This window comes from Ictalurus punctatus, chromosome 10 (assembly GCF_001660625.3).
Source record: "Ictalurus punctatus breed USDA103 chromosome 10, Coco_2.0, whole genome shotgun sequence".
Lineage (NCBI taxonomy): Eukaryota > Metazoa > Chordata > Actinopteri > Siluriformes > Ictaluridae > Ictalurus > Ictalurus punctatus.
The window spans coordinates 23,592,612-23,616,676 of record NC_030425.2 but is presented as its reverse complement, the minus strand read 5'-3'; the positions used below and the strand labels follow the sequence as shown (position 1 = coordinate 23,616,676).

Sequence of the window (24,065 nt, the reverse complement as noted above, 5' to 3'; positions counted from 1 at the left end):
GATATCTGGACTGCTAGTCATACTATCATGCTATCTGTCCCATAGTTTGGCATCTCTTAAACTGCCATCTGGATGTCTGCACAATGGACCATCTCAACTTGTTGGCAAACTCATCAACTGTAGTCCAGTGTGTGGTGAGGCATTTGACTGGCCTCAGTCCTCAAATGGTGGCAGAAGGGGACGGTTACAGCACGGCCAGGCTGTTAAACTACAAGTGTCTCTTAACAACACCATTTGGCTACTGGATCAAAGGTAGTAACATAAAAAAAAAAACGAAGAAAACATTGCAGAGGCCCAGCAGTTGAAGCAATAGGAAGTTTTCCCAAGGGTTCGCTCTGAAGGCCATAGCCTGAGGCAAGAGCGATGTGCATGTTTTTGGAAAAGCGTCTCAGCTATGTAACCCTGTGAAATGGCTCTGCTTGGCACATTAGAGCGGTAATAATTCTAGAGGCTGATTCAGAAAGACAGGACAGATCCTCCCATCAGAGACTCTTCTCCAGAAGTTCGGCCGGGGTTGTAATCCTAACATCTGTTTGACATTGACCAAACCCACAGAGATCACCCACAGGATATTGCACTTACCAGCAGGGGGTGTGATCCAAGCCATTGGAGCACTCTCTCACCTCAGCCTCCCCCCTGTCTCCATTATCCACAGGTTCACATGCCTCCCCCTACTGCATTCTCTCACAGGGGGAAGCCACAAATACCCCCAGGCTTCCCACTGACTCCAGTGATCCACACAACAGCCCCAACTGCCTCAGAGTTAACTGCAGTGGGCTTGTGCAAATGTAAATCTTTATATGACACTACAATGAAGGGGTCCAGGTCGTGTTATATAAGATCAAGCCTACATTGAATTGGCATTGGTGTAGGATGCTGTGCTAGTTTAGTATGGTTTTTAAAGAGAATTTGGTCACGTTAAACTTCACACAAGTCTTAAAGTATGCCCTCCACATCAGAGATCAAATAAGAGTGATCAAGTCTTCTTTAGGGCAGTGGTAACTCAGTATTAAGACAATTAAATAGTGCTTAGAAGGTCATGAGTTCAAATCCCAGCCCTGCCAAGATGCCACTGCTGGGCCCTTGAGCAAGGCCCTTAACTCAACGGCTCAATTGTATAAATGAGATGAATGTAAGTCACACTGGATAAGGGTCTCTGCCAAATGCTATAAATGTAAAGTCAATGTGAATTTTAGGCCTAGTTCACAGTTACAAAGGGAAGACTTTGAATAATAATAATAATGAAGACACCATTTGTGATTTTGATGATTGTTTTGCCATACTAACCATTTCAGTCCATTTCCTCAAAGTTTCCTGTCCACAACAAAGAGTAAAAAATGTATGCAGCTTAGTTTTTTGAGACATGATCTTTATACAACTTCCCCACTGTTTATTTGTTTCAACAAGAAGATAAAACATCTCATACATAGTTTTTAAGCTTCAAATGAAATACAACATGAAACAAAGGCAACCTGAGTAAATGCACAACTTTTTTTGTTTTGTTTTGTTTTTGAAGCAAAAAAAAGTTATCCAACAGCTATCACCCGTGTCAAAAACTAATTGCCGCGTTAAACTTTAAATCTGGTTGTGCCATCTTTAGCAGCAATAACTGCAACCAAACACTTCCGATAACTGGAGATCAGTTTTTTACTTACTTATAGGACTAGGTATGTTGTTCTTTTTGTGGGATTCTGTGCTTGGTTTGCATCAGATGTAATGGGACCCCTGTCTTCAAACAGTTCCAATTTCGACTCCTCAGTCCACAGAACATTCGTCCCAAAAGGTTTGTGGATCATCAAGGTGTGTTTTGGCAAAATTCAAACAAGCCTTAATGATCTTCTGGGTTAGCAGTGGTTTTCACCTCACCACTCTTCCATGGATGCCATTTTCGCCCAGTGTCTTTCTGATCGTGGAGTCATGAACAGTGACATTTATTGATGCAAGAGCGGTCTGTAGGTCCTTTGATGTTGTCCTTGGGTCTTTTGTGACTTGCTGGATAAGCCGTTGCTGTGATTTTGGAGGAATTTTGGAAGGTCGGCCACTTCTGGGAAGATTCACTACTGTGGCGAGTTTTTCCATGTGGAGATAATGGCCCTCACTGTGGTTCTCTGGAGTCCCAGAGCCTTTGAAATAGCTTTGTAACACTTCCCAGACTCATGTATTTCAATCACCTTCTTCCTCATCATTTCTGGAATTTCCTTCAATTTTGGCATAGTATGTTACTGGGTAAGACCTTTTAACCAACTTCATGCTATTGAAAAAGTTCTATTTAAGTGTAGATTTGATTGAACAGGGTTTGCATTAATCAGGCCTGGTTGTGTCTAGTCCAGCTGAACCCCATTATGAATGCAGTTTCATAGAATTAGGGACTTAGTAATTACGGGTGCAAATATTTCACACAGGCCCAGTTGATATTGGATACCTTTTTTTGCGTCAATGAATAATATTATCATTTAAAAACTGTATTCTGTGTTTACTCAGGTTGCCTTTGTTTTATCTTAGGTTTTGTTTTAATTTCTGAAACAATTTTGTATGAGATATACGCAAAAACAGAAGAAAAATACTTTTTCACAGCACTGTATGTATGTCTGTTTTCAAAGAACTAGGTTTTCTTTTATCCTGTGCAATGAAGGCAAAAGTGGCATCATATTTATCCACTTTACCAGTGTTAGTGTATGCTAGGCTTTAATAAGAGTTCATCTAGCATCTGTACTAGCCAGCCGTTCTCAAACTGGGGTCCGGGAAGAATAACCCAGAGGTCTGTGATTTTTTTCATTTACTTACAAAGGTGGAAATCACAACCATCTATTTTCAAAGTTTTATTTATTATTGATTTCTTATAGTTATTAGCCAGTTGACTAGTCACTTGAATTAATTGGCTTTCATCCAAATCTTAATATCTCAAAAACAAGTCGGCCTATAAATAATATCAACTTGGACTTAATGTGTTCCGTTGGAATAGAAAGATCTTTGGTTCACATAAGTCTAAATCCAAAATGTAATAAAAAAATATTTAAATAATGAAGAGGTAAATGGAATTTATTTTACAATTAAAAAGCTACAAAAAGTTTGGAAACCCCTGCTGTATGAATAAAATTAACTTCTACCTGCTTCTGTAAATGCTAAAATATGTTGGTACTGTTGATGTTTGACCTCCCATCCTGGATACTTGGTGGTTTTTATTTTCTTTCTATCCTGCATATGTAGGTATCATTAACCTCACTATGTACCATAAGAGAGCACTTTGCCTCACCAGCGGTGTATCTGAATGATCGTACCAGACGTGAAGACAAGAGAGAGAAATAGCTCAATGAATTCTCTGGGATTTCACTGCGTGACCTTTCAGTGTTCTGTCAGAGCCATTTGTTTGGCCGACAGCTCGGGCTGTAATTACTCAGCATGATGGGTTGTTGGTTGCTGTAAGTAATCCTGCATGATGAGCCAAACGGCTCTCCAGAAAGCTCGGTGCACCTGGAATATGAAGACATTCATTTTATCAGACATAGAGAATGCCTCTTTCTCTTTCTTTCTCTCCAAACTCTGTCTCAGATGTCTTGAATTTGTCAAATTGAGGCCCCTATGTGCTCTATTGCAGCAATAGATGCTAATTTTGAACCGTGTAGCAAAAGGCTATTTTCACTGCACATTAAACATACGTGACATGTGTGGAATGTGTTGGATGACCACAACTACCTGGTGGTAAAATACGCCAGCATGATACATGTTTCTTCAAGCATAAACATGTAGAATTTGCAGCTTTGCCTGCTTCTGTTAAGGTTTTTCTTAGGTTTGCTAAGTTCAGTTGTCAAAAACAAGTACTTTGAGTTCACTGGGTTCATTTGTAATGCTGGATTTTATTCCAGTGCCTAGAAGATAGCATAATTTTTCGTAGCGGGAGTCGTCAACTGGCGGACAGCAGTCCGGAAAAGTATTTCAGTGAACTGAGCACTTGGAAATAAATGTTGTAGCAGAGCAGATAAACATATGAGAAAACAACTCACAGGCTTACTGAAACTGTACAGTTGCAGATTGGAAAAACATTACTTGGTCACTTTCTAGTTTTCAACTGCTCAATTTCAGTGAGCCTGTGCTCACTATAGCCTCAGATTCCAGGCATGGAACCTGATGGAACCTGATGTGGTCTTTGGTGGTTGTAGCACATTTGCTTCAAGGTTTGACATGTTTTGCCGTCTGAGATGCTTTTCTGATCACCATGATTGTAAAGAGTGGTTTCTTGAGTTATGGTAGCCTTCTTGTCAGTTCGAACCTGTATGTTATTCATTGTTAATCAAGAACCTGAGGAAATGCAGGTTTTGGGTCTTGGGAAAGGACATAAGTGTTTCTCTGGAAGACATTGATTTGAACATGCATATCATGTCCACTTTATGGCTAATTAAACACCTTTGCTAACCCACATTCAATGCCTGCTGAATCAATATCAGCTCAGTTGTTATATCCAGGCCCTGTACAGGCTGCTGCTAAGCAATGGTATTTGATAATGCCATCAAGTTCATCAACAATCAGTCAAAATCTGGGGGGGAAAGTACAAAAACAGTAAAAGTATTTAAATGACATCATCTTAAAGAGCCCATAGAGAGACATCAGTTTAATTCCATGAACAGCCCAGGGATCTAACCATGCATTATGTCTAGCAGCTGGGTTTTATTTGAAATAATGAAATTGTCACACAGGAAATGGACTGGACTACACGTCGGCCCCTACTTTCTCTCTGTCTCTCCGTCTCTCTCTCTCCATAACACAACAGCTGTTCACCTGCGAATAAAACATAGACATTTATTAGAGAATTTGTCAGCTGTCCATCCCAATATCGCAAAGATGTGATGTATTCGTCATGTAGACTGTTTGAAACATTTACTTGTATAAGTGACGCACACAATTTTTCCCCCTGAATTGTTTGTGGCAGTCCAACCAGTGCAACATCTCTTGGAAAGTCAAAGTCAAAAAAAAAAGGGAGGAAGAGAGAGTTAAGATCTTCAAACAAGTTCTTTGAAAATGTGTTTGCATTCCTTTTCAACGTTCTTTGGGTGGATTTTGGAGGGAGGGTGCCTGAACAGAAGCTGTGGGCCTGCTGAGAGAGAACGAGGTGCTAAAACAAACATGTCATTGATTTCAACACAATGAGAGCCTTGAATGGGAGAGAGTTAAGTTCAGAAGTTGTTGTTCTCCTCAATTACCTTTCGCTAAAGCCTCCTATTGTTAGTTATCATGCCCTGTTGAATGGCCGTGTGTGTGTACCTAAAGGAGGCGATCGTTGACAAAGCAAGGTTGGGGTTAACCGCTCTGTATGCGGCCCTTGTGTACGTTAACTCAAGGAGCTCGATGAAGGCAGAACGAATAATTCACTCTCGTTTCTTTAATCCTTCACTTTGTGTGAAGCTGATGAGGAGTTCACATGTGTGCATTATTTAAATGCTTTGCATAATGACACTATGATTGAAGTGATCAAGCTTAATCCCTATCATTCTGGAAAAAAAAGGTGCCCAAAATTACACACATTCACACCCTGGCTGTAATGTCTTGTTCACACTTGATGTGGAGTGACACTTCTGTCATTTAGAAGTCTTGAGGCTTTTGAGCACACACATAGAGTCTCTTTGCCACAAGGCGAATGTAATTAATGAGAGAAAAGTCTTTAGGCCGCTCCTAGGCCTTCGCTCCTAATGAGGCCTCTGATGCGACAAGTATAGCGTCACTGGAGCACATCCGTCTGGTCCATAAAGCAGAATAGCTCCCTCACACCTGTTAAATCTCTTCAAAGACAGCAGGCCATCGCTGTTGCCCCGAAAAACACACAGGCCTGTCCGTCAGACCCTTTCGCGCCTCTTTTCATGTATTCAAGAGCTGGGATTGGAATAGAAATAGCGCCGTGATTGGGAAGCCTCAGGCCGTGTGCAGCTGAATGGCCTGTATGTGAATAGAGGTTATAGATTGCAGTTTGAAATCCGTACATTCTTTCCTCTTTGTGTGTCTTATTTAAATCTGTGTCTTTGACCATTTAGAAAGCAATCAAGTGAAAACATTCACACAAAACTTCTTTCTTATGTTCTGAGTACAAGAGGAGAATCTGACATTTTTTAAATGAGCTCTTATACGTGGGGTATCATAGCTATAGATTTCTTTTTGTGGTGGTGCAGCTTCAGAGTCCCTGGTTCAATCCTGAACTCAGGTTACTGTCTATGTAAAGTTCAGGGCATATAGTTGAGAATATAGGTGAATATTGGGACTGGGATTTCATGGGACACAAAAAATGTTTTTTTGCTTTAATTTATTCATCCTTAGTAACTGCCTGGTCATGGTGGCGGTGGTCTAAATTATGATCCTAATATGTTTATTTTTTGAGAAATAGAACCAGCTAGATTCAAGCAAATATAAGTACTGCAGAAGTAGGATTCCGAAAACAGTCCTGCACGCATCTTTAGTTAAGAGCAGTTATGAACTCGAGTGATGTAGCTGAAGTTGAGGAACTCTCAGAGCCAGAAATCACAAAGCATACTGACAGTGCTGGCGTATCTACCCCGGAGTTTTCTATAAGAAAGAAAGATAGAAAACTCCTTTAGGACACGTCCACTTCATATTTAAATCCAAATATAGATACAGATACTGTATGTATGCATGGTACACTGCAATGGACTGGCATCCTATCCAGGGTGTATTCCCACCTTGTGCCCAGTGTTCCCAGGATAGGCTCTGGGTCAACTGTGATCCTAACCAGTATAAAGAGGTTTCTGAAGACGAATGAATGAACTTTATTTTGAACATGCTTAATTATAAGCTAAACATTTCTCCATTCTTCGTGCAGATCTGATTACTATAAATCAAATTCGATGTTTTAAATTGTTCTTAAAGCCCACTCATACGTAACCTGTTTCATTCAGCATTTGTGCTCACTGCTGTGTGTGTTATCGTTATACTGTAGATGCATGTCTTGCGCAAAACTGTGGAATACTCCATCTTTGCCGCAGCATCTTTCACGTCAGGTCGTGGCAAATCTCTCATCTGAACTGTGATGAACTATGTCTTAGGGAGACGTAGGAGGTTTTGATCAGGGATTAGCCCTTCTTTGTCCTGCCTCCTGCCTCTTCTTCCTCCCTCACTCTTCCTCTCCAGCTCTTGGCAGCTGACCATTGACAGAAAAGAGAAAAAAAAGTGCCTGTTGTTACCTGTTTGCTTTCATGGCCATCTGTCTGTTTGGTCTTTGACACATGTACTATCCTGTCATGTCACGCTGGTGGCCCAGGATGGCTCCATGGGGTCCTGATCTGTGTGGGGGATTGTGGGATAATGAATTAGCGAGGAAACAGAATGCTTTTTCAGGCACTGTTGTCTGAAAAAAGCCTTGGCTTAGACATAGAGTTAGGTGTTAGCCTGCTAAATGTCTTACTATCTAACGCCTAGGTAAACACAGCAGTTATGGCTTACACATAGTTGATATAATGCATAGTTTAGATCTAATGCAGCTGTCAATCAAACAACATAACTCAAGAGTGTGGTCATCACATTGGTCTGCCAATGTTAGGAAGATCTCAGGCCAAGAACCCCAAAAGATTGATTTTATGGGATGATTGTGTTATTCTGACGCATGATAAATGATCAAAGTGATGACTGGGTCTCATAAACAGATCACAGGATTTGTTGCACGTTTCTTTTCTATGACGGGCTTGGCAGCAGAACATCAGGCAGCTGTTACAGTGTTGGAGGAGACGGTCTCAATTTTGCTCTTTGAATCTCGTCACAGGTGCCAGCGAGAGGATTGTGACACAAGTGTCACTTTGTCTCCCCTTTTTTTTTTTGTATAATGTCGGATTCACAATTAGTTTTGTGTACACATTTATTCAAATTTAGAACTAATTAGTTGTATTGCTTTGTTTAAATCTACAAAACAGCCTGTTTTGTCACATTGTACATTATAGGTATTATATTATATCTTACATTTTTTAGAATGTACAAATCTTTGAAACAGAATATAACTCCTCTTAGTTAAATTATTGCATCAATTGCAAATTGATGCAAAATATATAGAAAGCGATTCGACAACAACGAAACAATTCAATTAATGTAATACATTTAAATAACAAATACAAGAATAACAATTAATTGCATCAACTGCAATGCAATATGCACATGATTAAATAATAATGAATTTGAACACAATTTGATAATAATCGAAATAGAAATAAATATAAATGAAGGCATAAAAAGAATAAATAAAATTAATCTAAGCATGTTCATATTAATTATCAACTGATAATTCATATAAACATGATTAGATGATAAACAAGCACACAGATAAGCAAATACATAATGATATATAGAATAAATCTTTTTTTCATATGAACATATGAACACAAGCTTCCAGTTTAATGTGCCAATCTCAGGATTAATAAGGTTAGACAATTAGGTAACTTCATCTATATTGCAGTTGGTTATGTTTTAATACCTGATTAATGTAAAAATTGTGATTATCACTAAAACACTAAAAAACTGTGCAGCCCGGGACAGTCTTGGCCGAGCAAAAACCGAAACAGATGCCATCGAAGTGCGCAAGTGTGGCACCTCCCTTAATCGGCTTACCTTGAGTGAAAAAAGCGAGAGATAAGAGATGGATGAGTGAGTAAACGAATAAAGCCGTCATAGAGGCTGACCGCCAGGACACAGTATTGAGTCATATAGCAGAAAGATGTAATCCTCGTGCACCATTTGGTTGCTGCGACCAGGACGACCCGAGCTTGAGCTGTAGAACACTGTCGTTTTATGATACAGCCCATTTGAAATTATATATATATATATATATATATATATATATATATATATATATATATATATATATATATATATATATATATATATATATATATATCTTCAACAACATCTAAAAAATATATATAAATAATAATAATGATTTATATATATATATATATATATATATATATATATAAATCATTATTATTATTTATATATATTTTTTAGATGTTGTTGAAGATATATATATATATATATATATATATATATATATATATATATATATATATATATATATATATATCTTCAACAACATCTAAAAAATATATATAAATAATAATAATGATTTATATATATATATATATATATATATATATATATATATATATATATATATATATATATATATATATATTTAGATGTTGTTGAAGATACAAATATGTGACTTAAGTATTATCGGTTTAAAATATATTCAATTAATCCAAATAGGAATATAGTAAAATAATGTTGTTAATAATAATAATAATAATAATAGTAATAACCCTTTACCTTAAGATTCCCTTAACTGACATTAACACTAGTGATAACATGATCACACTATGATCTTCATTAATATACTAATTAACACTGGGATGTTTTTTTTTTTTAATAATAATAAAACAAATTATTGGTTAGAAAAGGTTCTCCCACTCATCCTTTACCTAGATCAAAACTTATAATAATATGTCACATTGTTAATATTACTTTAGATGTATTAATGCTAAAGTTCATATTTATTCTCATTGCAGTAAATTATGTTGAACTTTAATGCAAAGTGTTACATAATAATAATAATACATACATACATACATACATACATACATAACTTTGAGGCCATCTCAGCATATACAAATGTATTAAATAAAGCACACCTAGACCGACAGACAGACGTGCGCGCACACAAACACAAAAGAATGATTCTGCATGAAGCAAAGCAATGCAATTCGAAGCAAAGCACTTCAGGTGTGACGTTTGAATAAATGATAAGAGAAATGATGTGAAGTCTATTTGCTGCTAGTGAGTGCGATACCTCTCTTGCTTTCTGATAGCAAAATGAAAAGCTTGAGGCAGATCACCTGAGAAAAGTTGCTCATAATGCCCTCTGTTGGGAAAGAATGGTAGTTGCGTGTCCACACTGTCTCACAAGCGCTTTCTTGATGCATCCTGACTCGTCTCTCCTTTTTCTGCTACAACAGAATCAGTCACAATGGAGACCAGTGCCTCCACAGCTGCTGAGAAAAAAGAGTGCAAAACAGCTGGACTGGATGCCAACAGCTTCTGCGAAATGCCCAAGAAGCCTTCACCTACTCTCCTAAGCAGAGGTACACTTCCACCCCATCTCTAACACCCCTCTTTCACATTATTCTCTTTTATGTAACTCATTCTACTGTAAACTCTCTCTCTCTGCACTCTGCACTTATTCTTTCATTATGGTGATACATCACGTGGTGAACCATGATTTAATGGTTAAAAGGTTTGTGCCAAATTTTTTGGTCAGATGCAAATGCAATTGAGTCTTTAACCATGATACATCACCGGTGTGTTTTAATGTAACTATTATACTGCGAGGTATTTTACAATTACAATATAATCGCTGTACTGTATTTCTGTCCATATTTAGCCATTTTTTGAGAACAAATCATGGCTTGTAAAAGTCCCTGTGAGGTCAAAAGTAAACCACAGCCAGGCTCTGATAGAACTCATAATATAACTTGCGACACGATCCATTTTAAGCAGTGTTTTTAACTAAAGTGAAACATTTTCCAACTTTATTTGCTTGGTTTAGTTTTTTCTAATGAATGGAGAAATATATATTACAAACATTCCATTCAGGAAGCAGAGTGGGTCAGGTGGTAGTATTGCCACCTCATAGCTTCAGGATACCTAGTCTGATCCTGAGGAAATAATTGTTACCTCAATGACTTGGACCGTGGCATGGTTGTTTGTGCCAAATGGGCTGGTTTGAGTATTTCAAAAACTCATAGGCAACAGTTTAGAGAGTAGTAGACTAGACTATAGAGTTTACAAAGATTGGTGGAAAAAAACAAAAAACATCCAATGAGCAGTGAGGCATATCTTAAGGCAGAAAAGCCTTGTTGATGAGAGAGGTCAGAAGAGAATTGTCAGACTGAGTCATGCTGACTAGAACTAAAATAAACACTCTTTACAGCCGCGGTGAGCAGAAAAGCATCTCAGAAGGCACAGCATGCCAAGCTTTTAGTTGGATCGGCTACAACAGCAAAAGAGCATTAATTAATTAATGAATGAGCGATTACATGTATATGCAACATCCATTGCTAGTTCTTTGTATATTATATGGTTCAAGCTTTTAATGTGTTCTAATTAGACCATTTCTGAAAGGGAAAACTCTCTGTTGTAATATTCTACACTGAAGGTTTAACATATAATCAAGAGGGCCCAAAAAAAAATAAATATTACAGCGCTACATAGAGTCGGAATGAACAGAGCATGAGTGTTAATACCGAGAGCATGTAAAGCAGTAAGGCCACAATTTAACAGACAGGTGGTGCGAGAAGCAGGTCACATTTGTGTTGTGGTTAATGAAAGTTACTGGCGGGAGGGAGGGAGTGGAAACCGGGAGCGCATGGAAAAGAGTGAGAAAAGGGAGCATGTCAGCAGGAAAGTGATAAAAGCGACAGATAATGAGCTTGAAAGGCCTTGTTCCTACCTCCAGAGTATAAATGTTATAAATTAGTCAAAACGGAAACCCGAGCAGTGGACGACATGGTCCATGCGAAATTGACAAAGATGCCAGTTGAGGGTTACCTTTGAAATGGAAATAGTGCTTGGGAAAGTATGGCACGTTTACACATTCATGAAGAAGTTTGATGGCATGCCATAGTAAAGGAAAGAAAATTAGAGGAATAATTTTTAATAAATCAAGTGAAATGGACCACACAGTGGCAACATGGGAGTTTAATAGTGTTACTTAGATAAAAGGCGTATTAAAAACCGTTATTAAAAAAATAGCGGTTAGTATTGTGCATACTGGATAAGTATTGGTTTAAATTCCTCATTAGGTCCATTATAATGTAAAGCTAGATTTGTAAAATGATACAGTGGAATTAGAATTAACACATACTATTGTAAATGTCAGAGTTTGCCAAAGGCGAGCAGTAATTACAGCTTCAGACGTGTTTTCATGCCGAGAGAGACTTCCTTCTCTGTGGCAGAGAAATATCAAGGACTCACGAGTGGAAAAGATAGAACGGGAACATGTCGGGAGGAAAGTGATGAAAGTGACTAATAATAAGGCTGAAAGGCCTTGTTCTTACCTCCAGAGTGCAAATGTTATAAATTAGTCAGAATGGCAGTGGACGCGGACATCCTGAGTCTGACAAAGATTCGAATTGAGGGCTACGTTTGAAATGGAAATACTGTTTTCTATTTTATGGTGTTTACAAGTTAATGAGCCAATTTAGTGGCATACCATTAGTAAGGAAGGATCAGGCAACAGAGTTACACAACATTGCTGCTGAATTCTCAAGTCTGTCTACATTAGTCAGAAGGGGTTGATTCATTTTCCATAACAGCAGCTTGGATAGTAATGTCAGCTACAAGTCAAATCACAATTTATATCATATGATTCAAATGATACATGTTCTTGATGTTTATTTAACATTTATAAAAGGAGTCATGGGAGGCATGAGGCTTAGTGGTTAGCACGTTGCGTCACAACTCTGGGGTTGGGGGTTCACATCCCGCCTCTGCCCTGTGTGCGTGGAGCTTGCCATTTCCAGTCCATGTTTCAGGCTTACTCTGGCGTCCTCCCCAGTCCAAAAACTGTGTTGTAGGCTGATTGGCATTTCCAAATTGTTCGTAGTGTGTGATTGTACCCTGTGATGGGTTGGCACCCTGCCCAGGGTCCCCTGCCTTGTGCCCCAAGCTCCATAGGATAGGCTCCAGGCTCCCCCATGACCCTGTGTAGGATAAGTGGTATGGAAAATGGATGGATGGATGGAAAGGAGTCTCCAGTGTCAGCATTTTGTAGGAGTCAATAGGTTTTCCACTACAGAACAGAAGGATTTATTTTCTTGTTTCTTGATTCTTGTTTCTCTAACATGAAAAATTGCATGGTTCTGTCTTATTAACTTCAAGAGAAAGACAAAAGGGATCTTGGTGAGTGAATGACTGTTTCCAACTGTTATAACGTAAGTAATAACGTGAACTAACTTGTCTCATGGATGTTCCACATTAAATATGACCGTAAACGGATAGAAAGTACAACGTGTCATTCTTTAATGAATAAAAATGGAATCATTGGCAAATTGGTGTGAGATAAGACCAATGAAACATTTCAGGACGTGCAATTATTGGAAAAGAATCAACTTTGGGGTGGTTACAGTAACTCAATTTCACTTCATTTTGTATCACTCTACTGCATCATTGATTATTTTTCTATAACAGCATGCTTTGTCGTGTTTTCCTTATGGAATTGGGGCAACTATGTTTCATGAAGGCATCTACCCATATTTTTTTATACTGCAATATTTGCTTAACAACATATCATAGTTTGCAAAATCATTACACAATTGGTTTCCCATGCTTTCCAGTATGTGTTCCTCATTGGCCAGCACTTAAACAGCATCTTATATAAATGTCAGTACTTTAGCTACTATGTAAAACTATCAGCTTTACAGGACAACTGTAACTTTAAATTGGCATAGACATGCTTCTCAAAAATTCTGCCTACCTACAGAACCTCCTCTCATGTAGATGACATAGCTTGCGATAATATTTTACAGACAACAGTAACAATATAGCTGAAGTTTTACCTCACAGTGTATTGAATAACTGATTATCAGTACATTGGACATGTTACAATACACAGCTTTGTTTAGATTCACTAACAATTAGAACACTATTTTTCCCCTTAAAAATCGTAAAGAAATCTGTTTTTCCCATATGTGTATTAAGCAGTAAATCCCCTTCACAATGAGCGTCTTGTTAAAAACCACTGTCTTTCCAATCTGAGCTAACGGTAATTAAAATGACATCTGATCATGCCCGGAGCTGAAATCATAATATAAATATGATCTGACCTGCTTATTAAGTCTGAGTGGTGCGGCTGAATGAAGCCGATTCAGACCCAGATGCTGAGGTCATGTGTGTGAATGGTCTCAGTGAAATGGGGATTCTGCCGTGAACTTAGCTCCGTTATGGCTAATCCCCCCCTTGGAGGGGCGCAGAGTGGGTTTAACCCTCATGCTCGGGCCATTACTTAGCAATGGATTTCACATTGACATGGCCTGTTTTACATTATACAGCGATATACATAATTGTAGTTAGCATCATCTCACCAACGTGGAAAAAAATAGGCATCATGCTCAGGGATCCTGTTGATGGCAGGGTGTGTGGGCCCCTTGGTGCATTTTTTTCCAGGTTGATGTAGTTCATTTGGCCAGGACTGAATGCAGAAATCAGACACGAGTGCAGACAAAAGGAAACTGGTTCAAGACTGCCTGAGTGAGAGAAAGGAGTGATCCGTGCATGAAGTGTACAAGACCTTTGCGATTATGTTTCTGTGTTTTGTTCCCAGTCTGGTTAAATTGGTGCAGTGTGATGCTGAATTAAACCAAACCAAAACAAAAGTATCGAATTCACTCTGATTTGGATTAGGCAGATAAGGCTGATAAGGCAAGGTAAAAGGAAGGAATTTTGACAGCATCTAAAATCAACAACACTGGCTTGGAAACGACTTCAGTAACCACTTTATCTTGGTCAGGGTGGATGTGGAGCCTATCCCGGAACACTGGCTGTGAGGCGTGGGGACACCCAGAATGGGATGCCAGTCCATGGGATGGGATGCAAACACCATGCATGCACTTGTTCATACCTATAGGGGCATTTTAGAGTAGTCAATCCACCATGATGGAGTGATGTGTCAGATAGCACTTTCCACGTCCATCATCTAAACAGCAGTTGAGGCTAAATCTTTTGGAAGAACTGTGTTCCAGTACAGTTCCACAAGCTTGTAACTAGGTCAAACACCTTACTAAGACATTGTTAGTTGTTGTCACCCATCTGTATTACCATTCTGTTTCAATACAAGCCTGTGTCAGGATTCTTCAGGGTCATTATAGATCTCTTGTCAAGTATATTGAGTTAAAAATATACATATTTTAAGTATAGTCTCTGAAAAGCTGGATGCATTAGGACTTGAGTCCTGTACTTGACAACAGCTGTGCTGAGGCAGGGGTAAGAGGACAGATGTGTGCACTCTGATTTGGCATGAAGCACAGCACTATCAAACAGGCACTGTTAGGTTTCCAGCTGAATGACAGAAAAAGAGACACAGAAGACAGAGAGAGCGCGCGAGAGAGAGAGAGAGAGAAAGAGAGTCAGTGTTTTTGTTGAGCATAGATTGATTGCTTGAAAATTGCAGTGAGCAAAGTTTAATTCCTTGGTCTTGTCTCATTCAGAAAAAAGTTGAAAGTTGCTGCACTTTTAAATTATGCCTGAGCAGTAGCTAGGCTTGGATGGCCCTGTTTTCTTGGATGGCTCTATTTTCTCTGACCCCCAGTGGCCCTCGTTTCTGAGAGGAAGGATCACTGTGCTGCAATCTAACTAGACAGCGAACCCACGGGTCAGCCAATAGAGCCTCAGTCCGTACCTTCTGAGCGCTAAAGAGCCTCAGCTGTGTGCCAACACGGCACGACAGGCCAATTACTTATCACAGTAATCCGTATTATTATTCCGGCTCGCAGACGCTGATAAGTGAATATGCAGGGGCTTAGAGACGAGGTCCTTGAACCCAGAGTCGAGTCGGCCGCTTTTAATATATGGCCCTGTTACGCCGCTTTATTGTCAGCATGTGGTTTACAGCGGGCCGCAGGCTTCTCGTCACCTAAGTCATGCCCACCTCAGAGCACGGCCCTGCTCTCTCTCTATTAAAGCCCCTCTCTGGTTTACACCTCCTGTCCGGCGTTATTTATTCCCAACAATTTCCTCTCTATCAGACAACACGCTAATGCTGACTTTTAATATGTTATTTACACATAAAGCAAAAACTATTTGCAGCTCTTGACGCATGCCGAGTGAGGGGAAAATGAATGGGCCTCCCTCTGCCCTCTGCTCCGTTATATCTGCGTTTAACAATCTGGATTGCTAATAGAACCATTTATCACAGGGCCAGCCATTTGTTTTATGTTATAAGGCCAGGTCTTCGTTTCCCTGTTAGCCCTCTATGGAAATGCAAGCCTGTATAATGAAGCGAGCGCAAGTCACTTTGTGTAAAAGTGAAAGCAAAAAGACAAGGACCAGGTTTTACTGGACGCCGGGTGGAATTCCGGATGCAAGAGGGGAGGCTGGGGTTTTTTATGTGGAGGTTATGAGAGAGGCAACTATAAAGTAGCACGTCCTGTGTGGGTTTATAAGAGCTCAATCTGGCATGCTTCATTTAAGAGCTGCAATGAACAGGCCTCAATCTCCCTCAGCAATGTGCCGTCAATTGCTCTTCATTAATGAAGCTAAAAGAGTGGGCCAAACTGTTTTGACAGCGAGCATCTGTCTGAAGAGAAAAACAAATGCGGATGTCCTCTCATCATAACAATGAGCTCAGCTCATTGGTAAGGGTTTGGATGGATTTGGAAATGCAGAAGAGATCCAAGAGCAGTGAGCAGTGTGTGGGTTTGACTTTATCTTCCACTATTTGATTTTATTTGAGTATCGTTTTGCGATATTTTTTCCCCATTTATTTTCATGTTGATGATGTTGCAGTGATGTACATTGCTATCAGAGGGATGAATCATCAACTTTGAAATAATGTCTGACCTCAGATCTGTTCTTTATTATTCAATTCAATTTTATTTGTATACCGCTTTTTACAGTGGACATTGTCGCAAAGCAGCTTTACAGAAATAATTATTTCTATTTATTTCTATTTCTATTTTTTTATTATTCTCATTTCACCCATAATCGCATGTTTGCCTTGCACCTCCGGGGCTGGGGGTTCGATTCCTGCCTCCGTCCTGTGTGCGCAGAGTTCTCCCCGTGCTTCGGGGGTTTCCTCCAGGTACTCCGGTTTCCACCCACAGTTCAAAGACATGCGTTGTAGGATGATTTGGCATCTCTAAATTGTACATAGTGTGTGAGTGCGATTGTGCCCTGCAATGGGTTGGCACCCCGTCCAATGTATCCCCATCGGCTCCAGACTCCCCATGACCCTGTGAAGGATAAATGGTACAGAAAATGGATGTGATGGATGGATGGATTATAGATGTAATGTTGTGGGTGTCAGTATTAAGAATTACAGAGCAGCTATGAAGCCAATACCATATCATAATAATATCATAATCTCTCAACCTTCTCAATTCCAATTGGTCTGAATGCGCTGATTAATTTTCTATAACAGTAGCTCTGATAGTTCTTCCAGCAAGGCAAATCATAGGTTCATATTAATGCTCTTATTCTAATCTGTTATGTCTATAGTAACAGACATGACACAGGGTACTACATAACGATCCATCCATCTTCTATACCTCTTATCCTTCCTTCAGGGTCGTGGGGAACCTGGAACCTATCCCAGGGAGCATGGGGCACAAGGCAGGGTACACCCTGGACAGTGTGCCAATCCATAACAGGGCACAATCACATACACACTCACACACCCATTCATACACACTACGGACACTTTGGACATGCCAATCAGCCTACCCAGAGGAAACCCCCAGAACACACAGGGAATCGAACCCCCGACCCTGGAGGTGTGCCGCGAACATGCTAACCACTAAGCCACCGTGCGCCCTACTACATAACCTACACCTAATAATAAACTATTTTAAAAATGTGTTGTTATTTAAAGGAAACACTCTTTGAGATGGTGAAGCTTTTTGTAAGGAGATGTTTATTTGGCATTTATGGAAGGAGTCTCCAGTGTTAGTGCTTTGTATCAGGCAGAGGTAAAGCTGTAACTTTGTAAGTTTTCAGGCAAAGGAAAGTCCTCAGGAAGTAAGATGTTGCATTTTGAGGTTTCAAGTGTTTTTTTGTTTGTTTTATTATCATATTATTCATATTATTAACTTAGTGAGAACTAGCTTGTTTCACTGATGTTCCACAACATTAAATGTAACTCTAAACACACAAAAAGTATGACGTGTCATGACAGCACATCCTGAAGTGTTTTATTCCCCTTATACCACAGCAATTTGCAATAATTTACAATTTAATTATTTACTGAAGAATTAATTACCCACTTCTATTATATGGTTGCCAAGAAACAAAACAGATATTGCAACTTTGTCTTATATATTATTAGATAATTACACAAGTAAATAAATTCTCCTTTTAAAAATATGCCATGTAGAATCTTTTTAACTTATAGAAAGACAAGGAAGTTTTTTCTTTCTCTCGCTGTGCTTCAGGCCTAAAGGTTTGCTGTAGAGAGTGTGTTAGATGGTAATGACTTGATTAACTGGGTCTGGCGCCTCATGACATACATCATAGCCAAAGTGTGCGTGTCATGCAGGAGGGAGATGGATGGGCCATGCTGAAGCTGTGTTTCTGTTAAGTCGGGTCACGGCGCGCTCACAGCCCAAGCTTTAGGTGCTCCGGACACACCACATGAGAATATCTCGCAGCGGTCTACATTATGACAAAGAAATTGAATATTTGATGTTACATTTTGCCGCATTAGCAAGGTAATTGACTTGACACGTCAGACAGGAAGATTAGAGGTGGAGAGGAGAAAGCTGTGTGCGAAAGATACTTATTTAAGCAAGTCCTTATCCAAAATCAGTCACATAACACTGTGCATTATTCAAACTGTCCCCAGATTCCTGTACTGAAGCGAAAGAGAGAGGTAAAAGATAGCAAGAGGGAGAGAGGAAAGGAGCTGGATGGATGGTTGAGGGCCTGGTTGTGTAAATAGTGCTATAAGAGAGGCTGGTTAGCGATAAGGACAATTTCCTTTATCAACTGGATGAAGTCTCAGTGGCGACAGTGAATAATTGACGGTGGCGAGTCCCGGGCTGCCTGGGGAATGGCCCTAGGGTCATCGCCACGACAGAGAAAAATGTGTCCAAAAAAGCTTGTCGTCCACCTCCTACTGCAAAAGCAGGGCCACTAATCTTCCTGAGAAGGGAATTTCTCTCTTTTTTTTTTTTCCCCTCCCTCCTCACTTGCTCTAAATGAGGTTCCTCATGGAAAAGGTTTTGCTGCAAACTCTCTCTCTCTCTCACACTCACACACACACACACACACACACACACACACACACACACACACACACAATATCAGGAACAATCTATATACATTTCACATGTGATTGTAAGGTTTTCACATGATTATATGGGTAATATGTGATCACTTGTGACAAACACATGAAGGTGTATTTCACCCTGTTATGCCCTGAGGTAACACACAGTAAACACAAATGACATCATGTGAGTAATATGTAATAAACAAAACAATGTGAAAATAAATGAATCACACCGACCTAAATGAATCATGGGTTAGAAAATCAAAATGTGATTAAATTAACTGTGTGAGGAAAAAAAATACTAGTGAACTCAAATGAATCATGAATCATATGAATAAATGAATGTAAAAAAAAATCATGTAAATAAAAAAAGTGAATCATATATTTAAAAAATGTTTCAATAATTTAGTGGGGAAAATCACCTGCAAAAAATGAATCATGTAAAAAAAAAAAAACTAAAAAATAAAATGAATCATGAAGCATTTGTAAAATAAAATCACATATGAACATAAATGAATCATAAATCATATGAATAAATGAATCATGTGTAAAAAAAAAAAAAAAAAAAAAAGGATCAAGGAAAATAAAGGGAATCGTATAAAAATTCTGAAAACAATTTAGTGGGAAAATCACCTGCACAATGAATCACATGTAAAAAAAAAAAAAAAAAAAAAAGCCATAAAAATTAAAATAAATCATGAATCATTTGTAAAATAAAGCATGTGAAATATAAATTAATAATGAATTAATGTGTAGTTAATGAATTGTGAATCATTTGTAAAATAAATCACGTGAACCTGAATGAATCACAAATCATATACAATTAACAATCATGTAAAAAAAGGTAATCATGTATAAAAAAAATTATGAAAATAATTTAGTGGGGAAAATCACCTGTAAAATTGAATCACGTAAACAAAATAAATCACGTTAAAAAAATAATAAAAATGAATCATGAATCATTTGTAAAAATAAATCACGTGAACGTAAATGAATCGTGCATCATGTGTAAGAAATTAATTCAATGAATGTGTTAGAATTCACGTGAAAAATAAGAATACATGCACTAAACACAGGTGAAAGTGACATGCCTAAAAACCATGTGTAAATTCATGTGGTTCTTCACATGTAACGTTTCTGTAAGGGTGCCCCTTGCTCTCAGCTCCTGACTTCTAACAGCTCCTGTAAAAAGTGTCAGCTACGTCGCCGGTCACTGCACTGTTCACTGGTTAAAACTTATTACTGAACGGATCAGTGAAACTGCAGATGTTCTGTCTGGAATCTTCACTTATAGCTCATGCAGTCACACGTCTTGAGGACATTTTTGTGAAAAGGAAATGACTAATAGCAGCCATGTCCGGTTGGTTTCGCGCTGCCCTATATGAAACTTTATCCCAGACTGTATCCTAGGGTCTGCATGAGTCATATGGCCCGCCATATGCTGTGTAAATACAGGCTGCTACACAGACTTGTAAAAGGCTGGGCAATTATTTTCATTTTCTCCTCACATGGGAACACTCTCTGCGCTCGTAGTAATGGCTGTGCAACTTGCATACATCTAAAGGAGCTCTTTGTAAACATTCGGCTTGATGGCTTTAGAAGAAGAAGCCTTCTTCTCTTTAATCGTAACTTCGTCTCAGGCCTGACGAAAGCCAGAGATTAGATATACAATGCTAAGTGAAAGCAGGACGCCTGCTCATTTTCCGGTCTATTTATAGCCGGCCACGTTGATTGCTGGATAAAAATCGGCTGTAGATACGCAACATTCTCTTTTTTTTTTTTCACTTTGCAATGGAAGGGTGAAGCTTTTTTTTTTCCTAGTGTGTGAATGCAGTCATTTAAAACAAGTCTGAGAACGAATGGCCTAGATACCATTAAAACCCAGACATTAATCACCTGTTCTTCATACATTGTGCCATATTTTTCCAAAGATCAGTCATATTTTAAATGAGAAACCAGAATGAGCACGGAACAATTCACACAACTGGAAAAGATTCGTTACAGTTAGTGAAATCCAATCAAATTCTATTTGTATGAATGTCTTAATGAGCTCAGGTTGACCAGAAAGTAAAATTTCTCAACCCTCAAACTTTGTATGAGGATAAAAGACCTACCAATGTGGCTCGTTCTTATTATAATAACTGCGTAATCCGATTCCTGTAAAAAATTTTAAAAAATAAAAATCCAGTGAGTGTATGCTGTAATCGAAATCAGACCTACAAAGAGGCGGCTTTCCTACACAACAGCTGTGCTAGCATGCGAGGCTCTGTAATTAAATATAATCTGATATTACGTGTTGCAATGGAACACTTGATTCAGGCATCAAAGCCCTTAGTTAATATAATAATAAGCTCTGGACGATGTCTGGAGACGTAAATCTCCCCCTCCGAAGCACAACTTGGCCCAAAAACAACACATTCCTTCTGATTTACAAGTGTTGGAGAGAAGCTCCAGCAATAGATTTGAATGCTCCAGGGCATCAATGCAAACTTCCTAATTCTCTCCCGCTCTTTTTTCCTCCCACCCTCGCTTTTCTTTCTGCTTCCCTCCTTCAAGTAACAGCACATTGCTCTCAGCATGGGTCTATTTATCCCTGACTGGCCTGCGTTCCCAACTGCAAATTACCCCTATGTGCAGATACCTGTGTGTGTCTGTGTGTGTGTATGTGTGTGTAAGAGAGAGAGAGATTTGAAAGGCTTTTTCAGTGCACACACCCCTCCTTTAAGCACAGGCGTGGAGAGATTCTCAGGGCTCCTTTGCACATTGTGAGAATCAGGAACGTAACAATTCTGCCATGTCTACAGTCTACAGATCTCAGCGTGTCTCAACAAGAAAACTTTTCTTTGTTTCTCAGGATGTTAGAATTTTAAAAACTGACAGTTATCTAGTTTTGGTTGTATTTTAATTCTTGAACTAGGGGTGTGATGATATAGTGGTATACAGGAGGGGATTCACCAGTTCACATTCTCAATATTTACAATAAGAATGAACTAGTGAATCGATACGCATCACTAACCAGTGAATCAATACGTCTCAATAACCAATGAATCAATATGTCTCACTAACCAGTGAATCAATACATCACTAACCAATGAATCGATACGTGTTACTGACTAATGAATCGATACGTGTTGCTGACCAATGAATCGATACGTGTCACTAACCAATGAATCAATTCATGTAACTGACTAATGAATTGATACGTGTCACTAACCAATGAATCGATATGTGTCACTGACCAATGAATAGATACGTGTCACTAACCAATGAATCAATTCATGTAACTGACTAATGAATCGATACGTGCCACTAAACAATGAATTGATACGTATCACTGACCAATGAATTGATATGTGCCACTAACCAATAAATCAATACATGTCACTAACCAATTAATTGATACGTGTTATTCACCAATGAATCGATTCATGTCCAGGTATTTATATTCCTATTACATTATTATTTTCAGAATTCCTTGGCACTGTATGTGTTTTCCGTTAACCTCTTTCCCTCCATGTTCCTCCTTAGCTGTCAGCCCCAGTAAAAGTGACATGGACTGTCTGCCTGTCCATCCCAATGTCGCATGGCCTCACATTTCAAAGCTAACACTTAGCTAACACAATACAAAATATCAATGTATAACATCTAGGGATGTCACGATACCAAAAATCTAGTAGTCGGTACCGATACCACCAAAAGTACACGATACTCAATACCAAAGTCGATACCACAGTGTGGTATAAAATTTAAAAAAATAAAATAAAAAAAACTCTCCTGGAGGACATCCTTCTCTGGCTGATACTGGCAAGGGGGGGGCACTCCTTAACGCGCGCACACACGCATGCACACAGATGCGCACACAGACACACGCACCTTATACTCTGAATGCAAGCATTAGTTTAAATTCACTGATATGGTGGCAGACCAAAAAGATTTATTAAAAGCATAAACATTTGAATAAATATTAGTGACATTAGGCTACATTTGCTGACAAGACACGGGCGGAATGGCGATGCATGGAGGCCCATTAGGAGGTAGTTTATAACACTGCAATGTGTTAGCGTCATTAACAAATAGCTGGCTATTACTAACATTACATGGAGCATAACATTAGCTGGTTTCATGGCCACAATGCCAGCTGCTTCAAACAAACGTAATATAGGACCATCTTTCAGATGCTTCGCCAAATTCCAGGTGTTTCCTCGCTTTGTTTGAAATGAAAGATAGCATTGGTTGCACACCGGAAACCGATACTAGCTTTCCTCTCTTTTCCTATCAACGAGTTGGGGCGGAGCTAAATTGTTCAGCTAAGCTAATCTTCTGTAGTTTTTCCCGTGTGCTTGTAGGCGTTCTTCTTCTTCTTCTTCACCGCTTGTGGACCGACTGAAACACTTGTGTGTATTTGCTGCCCCCATCAGGTCCGGAAGAATCGCAACACTGGTACTTTCGTTACAATTGGTACCAATGGAAATGCAGAAAAACAAGTACCATCACGTTTTAAGAATGCTGGTACCGACTTGGTACCGAAGTATCAGTTCTCGTGACATCCCTAATCACATCCTATCAAATCGTAAATGCTCTAAGTTGTACCATTTTATCATTTTGGCTGCTTGAAATGCTTCAGCTCTTTGATACTTTGAAGTCATTGATCATGCATTGAGACACACATTGCATCATCATCATATCAAAGATAGTCCACAAATGTTTGTTATTATTTCCATAGTAACATTTCATTCACAGGGATTTGTATGACAAACAAACTGCATAATCTAAACCTGGTTATGTAACGAATAAAAATATCATTATTGTTATGGTGACATTTTCTGTAAGGAGATATTTATTTAACATATGTGGAAGGAGTCTCCAGTGTCAGCACTTTGTGAGTGAACAACTGTTTGCATCTGTTATAGCATAAGCGAGAACAGGAACTTGTTTCTTGTTCCACAACATTAAATGTAACTGTAAACTGATCAAAAAGTATGTTTTCTTTATTTAACACAAAAATGACTATGTTTGACAAAACAATGTGGTATAAAAGGAATAAAAC

At 38.8% G+C, this 24,065-nt stretch overlaps 1 protein-coding gene and 1 long non-coding RNA gene across 2 annotated transcripts in view; one reads left to right on the top strand and one right to left on the bottom strand.

Annotated features, from left to right (window-relative positions):
• gli2b (GLI family zinc finger 2b) overlaps positions 1-24,065 on the top strand; it is a 91,319-nt gene that overhangs the window by 7,472 nt on the left and 59,782 nt on the right. Inside the window, exon 2 of the mRNA XM_017478493.3 lies at positions 9,996-10,121. Coding sequence (XP_017333982.1) covers positions 10,007-10,121 — 115 coding nt within the window. The 5' untranslated portion in view covers positions 9,996-10,006. The remainder of the gene's footprint in view (positions 1-9,995; positions 10,122-24,065) is intronic.
• On the bottom strand, positions 19,569-20,076 carry LOC128633695 (uncharacterized). The gene is made up of 2 exons (XR_008397075.1): positions 20,005-20,076; positions 19,569-19,815 (listed from the first exon to the last, which is right to left on the bottom strand). It is a non-coding gene; the product is annotated as an uncharacterized LOC128633695 (long non-coding RNA).